This window comes from Colobus angolensis, unplaced genomic scaffold (assembly GCF_000951035.1).
Source record: "Colobus angolensis palliatus isolate OR3802 unplaced genomic scaffold, Cang.pa_1.0 Scaffold314, whole genome shotgun sequence".
Lineage (NCBI taxonomy): Eukaryota > Metazoa > Chordata > Mammalia > Primates > Cercopithecidae > Colobus > Colobus angolensis.
In genome coordinates this window covers 2,863,520-2,873,948 of record NW_012116422.1, presented here as the reverse complement: position 1 = coordinate 2,873,948, position 10,429 = coordinate 2,863,520, and the positions used below count along the sequence as shown (strand labels likewise).

The window sequence follows — 10,429 nt, the reverse complement described above, 5'->3', positions numbered from 1 at the left end:
GGATCTCAGCTCACTGCAAGCTCCGCCTCCCGGGTTTACGCCATTCTCCTGCCTCAGCCTCCTGAGTAGCTGGGACTACAGGCGCCTGCCACCTCGGCCTGGCTAGCTTTTTGTATTTTTTAGTAGAGACGGGGTTTCACCATGTTAGCCAGGATGGTCTCGAACTCCTGACCTCGTGATCCGCCGTCTCGGCCTCCCGAAGTGCTGGGATTACAGGCTTGAGCCACCGCGCCCTGCCCCCATCTTTAAAATAGTCTAGTTGTCCCTTAGCTCTCAGGGATTATAGGCGTGAGCCACTGTGCCTGGCTAAAAACATAATGGATTCATGGTTTACAATTTTTGGTTCAGAAATAATATTGTGATGAACATTTCTGTGCTGTTACCAGTTTGCTGGATTACATGAGGCACAAGAGACATCTATAGGACAAGACACAGAACAGTCCCAGAGCTGAATAGTTAAGCCTTTTAAAATACTTAAAGCATCCAGTTTCAGATGCTTCTCCTTTAGAAGTTTTTTCTTCTTTGTAAGGATCCTTCTTTTTCTTTTTTTTTTTAATTTAGGAGAGGGAGTCCTCTAGTTCAAGTATCACTTAGAATTACTGTCTACAGCTTGCTTTTAGCTTCCTCTGAATTTATTATTTTGTGTTGAAAGTATTTAGGTCCAAACTCCGTATCTTTTCTTGGACCTACTTGAGTGAGAATCAGCCACTTCCTACTGTTCTGTTCTAGGGATCAGGTAGAGTCTGGGCAAGATAACTGAAGTCCACACCCTTTATGAAATGAAAACAGAGGGGATGGGTGATGTATGTGGACTTTGCCACCGTGACCTAAAGTCAGACCTTTTTCTTTTCTTTTGGTGGCAGGCTGTATAATGCAGTAGGTCTTTTGTGCTGCTTAAGTTGTTAGGATCTAGCAAAGCAGTTATCTGAAGAATAACTGACTAAGAAGAAATGTAACTGATTGCTGGCTATTGAGACTTAATAACTAGTTTTCGAGACAGTTATAGGAATTTAGCAGAGAGAAATGCTTAGTGTAAAATTTGGGTAAATATGCTTTTAGCTTGGTGGAGATAAAGTTGGAGATTTCAGTTTAATATTCTTTGTTTCAGTTGTATCACGGACTGATTCACCGAGCCCAACTGTACTCAACTCAGATATTTCTACCCCAAATGTGAATGCTTTAACACGTGAAAACCAAACCAAACCTTCTATTTCCCAAATTAGTACCACCCTCCCTCCCACAACGAGTACCGAGAAAAGTGGAGGAGCATCTGTGGCCCCTCATCTCTCACCTACTCCCCTGTCTCAAGAGGAAGCTGATAACAATGAAGATCCTAGTATGGAGGAGGAGGATCTTCTCATGCTGAACAGTTCTCCATCCACAGCCAAAGACACTCTAGACAATGGCGATTATGGAGAACCAGATTATGACTGGACCACAGGCCCCAGGGACGACGATGAGTCTGATGACACCTTGGAAGAAAACAGGGGTTACATGGAAATTGAACAGTCAGTGAAATCTTTTAAGATGCCATCCTCAAATATAGAAGAGGAAGACAGCCATTTCTTTTTTCATCTTATTATTTTTGCTTTTTGCATTGCTGTTGTTTACATTACATATCACAACAAAAGGAAGGTAAGTTTGGGATTTTTTTAGCCCTTTATTTCAGTCATAATGCTTTTGATGATTCAGGGTTCTTTCTTTTTTTTTTTGCAAAAAAATGTGTAGTGGGTTTCACTCTGTCACCCAAGCTGGAGTACAGTGGCACAATCACAGCTCACTGGAGCCTCCACCTGCTAGGCTTAAGTAATTCTCTTGCCTCAGCCTCTCGAGTAGGTGAGACTACAGATGCACACTACCACACCTAATTTTTAAAAATTATTAAATTAAATTTTTAAAAATTATTATTATTTGTAGAGACGAGGTCTCGCTATGTTGCCCAGGCTGGTCTTGAACTCCCAGGCTCAAGCAATCCTCCCACCTTGGCCTCCCAAAGTGTTGGGATTATAGACATGAGCCACCATGCCCAGCCCTCTTTCCTTTTTTTCAGTGAAGTTTAAATTCATAGTAAAATATTGAGATGTCTAATCAGCACGTAAGTCTGTTGTGTATTTTAACACACTGCAGACAGAATGCTTGAATGTATGTACTTCTAAAAAAAGAAATAGTCCTATTTCTTAATGAGCAACACCAAAGCCCAGTGATTTTTTTTTTTAAGGGTTTATGTCTTAATTTGGCATCATTACTTCAGTAGGAATACTTGTGGAGAAAGTGTTAATACTTGTCTTTTAATTTATTAATATTGAACTTAATGATCTTTTAATTTTTTTTTTTTTTGAGACGGAGTCTCGCTCTGTCACCCAGGCTGGAGTGCAGTGGCCGGATCTCAGCTCACTGCAAGCTCCGCCTCCCGGGTTTACGCCATTCTCCTGCCTCAGCCTCCTGAGTGGCTGGCTGGGACTACAGGTGCCCGCCACCTCACCCGGCTAGTTTTTTGTATTTTTCAGTAGAGACGGGGTTTCACCGTGTTAGCCAGGATGGTCTCGATCTCCTGACCTCGTGATCCGCCCGTCTCGGCCTCCCAAAGTGCTGGGATTACAGGCTTGAACCACCGCGCCCGGCTAATTTTTTTTTTCTGGTTATAAAGTGTTACATGTTTATTTTAGGGAATTGAGAAAACAGAAGAGTTTAGAAAAGAAAATTTAAACTACTTCTCAGCATTATTAACATTTTGGTGTATTTCTGGTCTATAAATGTGCACATAATTTATACATATAGGTGTATGTTATAATTTTTAAAGAATATTATCTCACAGTTTTTTTTTTTGGAGACAGTCTTACTTTGTCTCCCAGGCTGGAGTGCAGTGGTGCGATCTTGGCTCACTGCAACCTCCACCTCCCAGGTTCACCCAGGTTCAAGCAATTTTCGTGCCTCAGCCTCTTGAGTAACTGGGACTATAGGCGCGGGCCACTACACCTGGCTAATTTTTGTATTTTCAGTAGAGACGGGATTTTGCCGTGTTGGCCAGGCTGGTCTCGAACTCCTGGCCTCAAGTGATCCACCCACTTCAGCCTCCCAAAGTGTTGGGATTACGGGCGTGAGCCACTGCACCCCGCCTATCTCATAGAGTTTTATGTCTTGAATTTTACCTGACCAATCATGAGCATTTTCCATATCCTTAATATTCTTTAAAAACATCATTTTTTTTTTTGAGACAGGATCTTGCTATGTTGTTCACGCTGGTGAACTCCTAGCCTCAAATAATCCTCCCACTTCAGCCTCCCAAGTAGTTGGGATTATAGGCGTGAGCCACTGTGTCTGGCTAAAAACATAATGGATTCATGGTTTACAATTTTTGGTTCAGAAATAATATTGTGATGAACATTTCTGTGCTATTACCAGTTTGCTGGATTACATGAGGCACAGAGATATCTTTAGGACAGGATACATTCACACTGAGTGTGAGGGTACATGTTGGCACTGTACAGTCCCAGAGCTGAATAGTTAAGCCTTTTAAAATACTTACAGGGAGATTAAATACACAATTCCTTTTTTAATACTTACTGGTCAGGAAGTTTCAGTTCTTGACTTTATTGTAACTTGCTTTGTAACCCTGAAAGCCACCTTCCCCTTCGGGGCCCTGATTTCCTTACCTGACAAATAGTGAAACTGGACCTGATAATTTCAAAATGCCTTCCAGCTTTGAGAATCGGTGAATCTAATAATAGTTCACAAAAAAGCAAACCAACCAACTGTTCTGGTTGTTTGTATTTAGTGATATATTGCTAGCTTTGTAAGTGTTTATGGGTAGACAGAACCTTGAGTGCTGCTGATATTATATCCCACTGTTTAGTGTTTGGCCATCTCTATTATGAACATCTAAGGGACTTGTTAAACAAGTAGATTCCTGGGCTCTTCCTATGTATATTGAAATTCGAGAAGCACTGTTTAGCCTTGTTTACAAGATGGAAAGCAAAATAGCTTTTTTTTTTTTTTTGAGACAGGGTCTTGCTTTGTCACCCAGGCTGGAGTGCTGTGGTGCTGTCACGGCTTACTGTGATCTCTGCCTCCTGGGCTTAAGAGATCCTCCCACCTTAGCCTCCTGAGTAGCTGGGACTACAGGCAAGCGCCTCCATGCCTGGATAGTTTTATATTTTTTCTAGGGATGGGGTTTCACCATGTTGCCCAGGCCCGTCTCGAACTCCTGGGCTCAAGTGATTTGCCTGCCTCGGCCTAAAATAGCTTTTTTTGTTGTTGATATTTTGTGTTTTATATTTAGAAACTTAGAAGAGAGATATTTCACTTGTTGTAAAAATGTTTACCATATTCTCTGTTTTCTCTTTTGCCTATTTAATTACTTTTGTTTTCCAGATTTTTCTTCTGGTTCAAAGCAGGAAATGGCGTGATGGCCTTTGTTCCAAAACAGTGGAATACCATCGCCTAGATCAGAATGTTAATGAGGCAATGCCTTCTTTGAAGATTACCAATGATTATATTTTTTAAAGCACTGTGATTTGAATTTGCTTATTATGTAATTTTATTTGCTTGACTTTTTCTATGATGTTGTGCAGATGTTTGCCATAGGCAATTGGTACTTAAATGAGAGGTGGGTCTCTCTTTTGCCTTGGTGCTTTGGAAATTAAATGTCACAAACGAGTATATAATTTTTTATCTGTACTTTTAGAGCTGAGTTTAGTCAGGTGTCGAAAATGTGAGTTAAGCATTATCTTATATTTACACTGTTAGTTTTTATTGTTTTAGATTTATTATGCTTCTTCTGGAAGGATTAGTGATGCTACTTTCAAAAGATCCCAAACTTGTAACTAAGTTCTAACATATCTGTTACTGCTGACTCACATTCATTCTCTGCCATTCAAATACTATTTTTTATCCACACATTTTTTTGTGTTCCCAAACTGTAATGTACAAGGACATGGGTGATAATGCTTTGGATTTGAGTAGTATTTTTTTTTCTTCCAAGAAAACTGCTTTGGATATTTTTAGATAATTTAAACATAATTTAGGATAACGATATTGCTCAATCTGACCACAATTTTAGGTAAAACATTAAATGTGTCAAGAAATCTTGGCAACAGAGACTCTGCAGCTTGCAGTGGACATAGATAAAATGTTACAGAGATACTACTATTTTTTTGGTTGGAATTACTATATTTAGAAGTAGAAACTGGTAAAATGCTAAATACATGTACAATTGCTTTTAGTTAACAATTGATTGTAGCATGGGTTCCTCCAAGGTTTCAAGCAATGGGCAGAGTTTAAAGTTATATCAGATTTGTTTACTTCATTTATTATTTTACAGTAAATTTGAATAAATCTTAGGGGCCATTATTACTTAAATAATACTGTATCTAGGTCTTTCTTTTTTTTTTGAGACGGAGTCTCGCTCTGTCACCCAGGCTGGAGTGCAGTGGCCGGATCTCAGCTCACTGCAAGCTCCGTCTCCCGGGTTTACGCCATTCTCCTGCCTCAGCCTCCTGAGTAGCTGGGACCACAGCCCGCCACCTCACCTGGCTAGTTTTTTTGTATTTTTTAGTAGAGACGGGGTTTCACTGTGTTAGCCAGGATGGTCTCGATCTCCTGACCTTGTGATCGGCCCGTCTCGGCCTCCCAAAGTGCTGGGATTACAGGCTTGAGCCACCGCGCCCGGCCCCGTATCTAGGTCTTCCAAGTTAAAATTATACCTGAATGAAATTGTTTGTATACATAAAGGATATTTGTGTACAATGACCTTTTTTCCCCCACACTTGTTTTCTTTTCTTTGTTTTTTATGGCAACTGGAAATTATTTACTATATTTCATTTATGTTTGTCTTTCTATCATAAAGAATTGACCAATATGTAAATATGTGATTTGAACCATGGTTAACTTACAAGTGTTACTACAGCTTTTTAGAAAACATGGCCCTAAGAGATGTTAAGCAGGGCCCGGGTGAGCCAGTGGGCTTGCGCTTTATGTAGAGCTGGAAGAAGGCCGTCCATCCTGTCTCTTGGGTGGAGAGTGTACTTTCCTAATAAGGAAGGGAAGCACAATGGAAATACCCCGAACCATTTTATTGCAGTAATTTTTTTCATATCTGAAACTATTATTTAATATTTTGAATAAGATTTTAAAAAATAAATGGCAAAGATATAAATCTATGATTTCATGAGTGTTTCATTTCAGTGATGACATCTAGGTGGTGACAGGGAAGTAGCGTATGTCTGGGAGCAATCTAACCTGACTCACTTGCAGGTGTCCCTCTCAGCAGTGCAATTCTGCCTCTGTGAATTCCACTCACGTTTCTAAATTCTTCTTTAGGTCCAACTTACTGCTAGGTACTGAAGTTTATTGGAAACTGTAGCAAAGTAGGATGGCAAAGAAAAGCCAAGTGGCTAAATCAGTGTGCTCTTTCTTGCATCCTGGGGTCCCTATCTGGGATGGAAGGCTCCCCAAGTGTGGAGGCTCATCCCCTTAATGGATCAGGGATTCTTGGGTACTTACTTCCTGGTGGTCCGGACACCTAGGTCACAGTGCTGCAATTAAGTAGCCTCAGACTTTTGGAGCATCAGATCATACATTGATTAAAAATGCCGCTGGAGTCTCATGGAGGCACTTGAGCACTAGGCACTAGTGCTAGGGACTAGGCACCCAGGGGCCATGGTTGAGCCTCACAACACTCATGCCGCCTCCTCCTGTGTGGTGTTATCTGTTCCCTTCTCCCAGACTCACTTTCTGGACAGACCAGAAGCTCTGCACCCGATTTTGGTATTAATGGTATAATGGATTACGTTTTAGCTCCCGTTTCTGTGTCTTAGCCGAAAAGGAATGTGTTGGAACTTGTGGGGCAGACAGAAACAGACATTTAGAATTTGGGCAGTCAGGCAGGCATGTTGTATTAGTCTGTTCTCACATTGCTATAGAAATACCTGGGACTGGATAATTTATAAAGAAAAATTTAATTGGCTCACAGTTTTGCAGGCTGTGGAGGGAGCATGATGCTGGCATCTGCTCAGCTTCTGGGGAGGCTTCAGGAAGCTTACTATCATTGTGAAAGACGAAAGGGGAGCAGTTGTCTCATACGACAGGAGCAGGCACAAGAGCAAGAGAGAGTAAGGGGGAATGTACTACACAGTTTTTTTTGTTTTTTTTTTTTGAGGCAGAGTGTCGCTCTGTCACCAAGGCTGTAATGCAGTGATGCAGTCTTGGCTCATTGCAACCTATACCTCCTGAGTTCAAGTGATTCTCCTGACTCAACCTCCCAAGTAGCTGGGAATACAGACACCTGGCCACCACTCCCAGCTAGTTTTTTTATTTTGTATTTTTTATTTTTTTTTAGTAGAGATGGGGTTTTACCATGTTGGCCAGGCTGGTCTTGAACTCCTGACCTCAAGTGATCCACCTGCCTCGGCCTCCCAAAGTGTTGGGATTACAGGCGTGAGCCACTGTGCCTGGCCTTACTATACACTTTTAAATCACCAGCTCTCATGAGAACTCACTATCCTGAGAACAGCACCAAGGGAGATGGTGTTAAGCCATGAGAAAACCACCCCCATGATCCAGTTATCTCCCACCAGGCCCCACCTCCAACACTGGGGACTACAATTCGACATGAGGTTTGGGTAGGACACGGGTCTAAACTATACCACATGCCTTGACTGGGCTTTCTTGATTTTAAATGTGATCTCCTGAGGGTGAGTGCAAGCTCTTGTGGAATGTGTGTAGTTTGCCCCACTGAGTGAGTTGCTTGAGAACAGGAACTGGCTGTTACTCCTCTCCAGCCCCAAGCTCGTTACTCTGCCTGGCACCTGCTAGGCCCCTTTAAATTGTTATTCAATGAAGTATTTGAGAAATTAGTTGAGGAGAAAACCAAGACAACTCAGCTCTGCACAAGATCACATAGTCTGCATAGAGTCCAATACTACTAACCTGGGTACACAGCATGTGCGGGGTCAGAGCCGAGTGTAGTGTGTCAGTCCTTATCTGCACATCCACAATTCTACGGGAAGCCAAAGCCCACACTAGTTGTATGAGATACCACCCCTTCCTCCAAATCCCAGGTTCTGATCAGAGCAGGTGCTGCCTGTCGAAGGTGAAGGAGGTCACTGCCGGCACTGCTGCCGATGTTTCAGTTCTCCCCCGTCCTGCGTGTGGGGTGGGGTGAGCAGGGCTGGCTTTGCCCTTCGGCCTTCTTTCAGCCTGGTTTGCTGGTGCAACAGTTTGTCTCCCTTCTGGGTTCAGCATGAAGCACTTCATCCTTCCCAGCTAAAGTTCAAAAGGTTAAAAGTCTTTTGAGGACCAAATGTCTTCCAAGGGAACAGAAAAGAAGGCTGTCCTGAGGTTGTCAGTCTGGCCTGACCCAGCACAGCCTGAGCCAGGATACATGGGGTGGTTCTCTTCAATTAGCTGGATTCTGTTTTCATTTTGACGTTAGGAGCGGAAATTGCTGGGACAGATACTGGAAATGGAGCCAGGGCTATTTCTGTGTAAGTACCACGCACTAACTGCACCGCTGGAGCTCAGAGCAGGGGCTGTTTCTAACTCACATCTCAGTAGCCGTCTGTGGTGATGGCCTGCTGTCTAGGCTGTTTAAGTGGCTCAAGGGAGCGTGATTTTGGACCAGTAAGCAGCAGCTTCTACCCTGTGAGGTTTAAGCCCACCTCTCTTCTAGCTCCATCCTAAAGAATCCCAGACCCATCTGTACCAGCTGGTACCAGTGGGCACCATAAGGGCAGAAACAGCATCTGACTTGAAGCACTCTGTCATCTCAGCACGCAGCACAGGGTCTGAGTAAAAGGAATCCAGGTGTTTTGTTTTTTTTTAATGCAGTGCCTACCCTATGAGGGTTTTTTCTTTTTTTTTAGTGGAGTTTTGCTCTTGTTGCCCAGGCTGGAGTGCAGTGGCACGATCTCGGCTCACCGCAACCTCCGCCTCCCGGGTTCAAGTAATTCTCCTGCCTAAGCCTCCCGAGTAGCTGGGATTACAGGCATGCACCACAATGCCTGGCTAATTTTGTATTTTTAGTAGAAACAGGGTTTCTCCATGTTGGTCAGGCTGGTCTCAAACTCTGGACCTCAGGTGATCTGCCCGCCTTGGCCTCTCAAAGTGCTGGGATTACAGGGGTGAGCCACTGTGTCTGGCTGAGGGGTTTTTTAATCTAATGAGGATCTAGATTTAAAAAAACCCTACTCCTCACTTAGGAAGCCTTTCTCCACCTATCTTAATTGTTCCGCTCTGAAACCCCATTCTTTCTCTTACAAACTCTAAACTGCTTCATTTCTCTGCTGGGAAACCCAGAGATGCCATGTTCTGGGGATCCTTGACTTCCTGGATGCCTTTCTTCTTGTAGGGCCCTTTGTACTTCTCTCCCCTCGGCATGTGGATTGGACAGCACTCCCACCTGAGGAGGCCATGCTTTGCAGTGGGCCCTGCAAGAGCTATGATGGGCCATGAAATCATACGGGTCTGGGTTGGAATCCCTCTCTGGGCCTAACCCCTAGGCTGAGTGTCCTCCCCAGGCCATTTTTCCTGACTGTTCCTTGGAAATGAGGAAGGGTCAAGGGTCTTGAGGGCTAACTCGAATGTCCTGCACCTTGCGGGGACTAAGGTCATCCTGGCCCATGTGGCACCTACCTGGTCTTCTAGGAAGACAGACCTAGGGAGAAATTGAAGGAAAGGAAGGATAAGGGTTGAGGTCAGGGCTGGATGACCATAGTCTGAGCTTGCTGTGCCTGTTGCAGCCTCCTACCTTGTAAAATGAGTGATAGATCAGCTCGCTGGCCTGTTAGGAAGAGTAAATGGATTGATGTTTGTGGAAGGACTTTGCGCATAGGGAGGAGTTGTCACCATGTCACTGACCACAGAGGAGCCAGCTTGAGCCTTGAGCCCACCAAGATAGCCCACAGTTTCTGCTCAGGAGTGGCCCACAGTCCTGGGGCTGCCTTCCCTAGTCCCCTTGGGACTACCTTGAGGCACACAGCTGGTCAGAGTTGGGTTTCTCCTGAACCATTCAGGCATGTATGGCCCTTTTAGGGAATAGGTGGGTCTCCTTTGGAACCTCTCAACCCCATTCCCTGTTCTCCATCCTCATCCTTTCCCAGTAATGAGGCCAAGGGGTCCTTCCCATCATTCCCTGGACTGTTCCCAAGAGAGAGGCAAGGGGACCGAGGACCCCAGAGAGGTGGCTACTTTTAGGCTACATGGTATGTATGTCTGAGCCTCTCCTTGGGGAGCAAGGATGGAGGCAAGACTTGGGCTGTGGAGGGTCACTCTCTATATTCTACTATGACCATGGCACTGCATTAAAAGCAAAACACCTGGACTCCTTTTACTTAGGCCCTGTGCTGCATGCTGGGATGACAAAGTGTTTCAAGGCAGATGCTGTTTCTGCCCTTGTGGTGCCCACTGTCAGGTAGAGAAGAAAAAGAATCAT

The 10,429-nt window shown here is 43.9% G+C and overlaps 1 protein-coding gene across 1 annotated transcript in view; it reads left to right on the top strand.

Annotated features, from left to right (window-relative positions):
- The window catches only part of LOC105518211 (chromosome unknown open reading frame, human C5orf15), a 15,459-nt gene extending 9,298 nt beyond the window's left edge, over positions 1-6,161 (top strand). Inside the window, exons 2-4 of the mRNA XM_011951106.1 lie at positions 1,109-1,635; positions 4,372-5,373; positions 5,681-6,161. Of these exons, the coding sequence (XP_011806496.1) occupies positions 1,109-1,635; positions 4,372-4,503 (659 nt within the window). The 3' untranslated portion in view covers positions 4,504-5,373; positions 5,681-6,161. The remainder of the gene's footprint in view (positions 1-1,108; positions 1,636-4,371; positions 5,374-5,680) is intronic.
- The last annotated feature ends 4,268 nt before the right edge of the window (positions 6,162-10,429 follow it).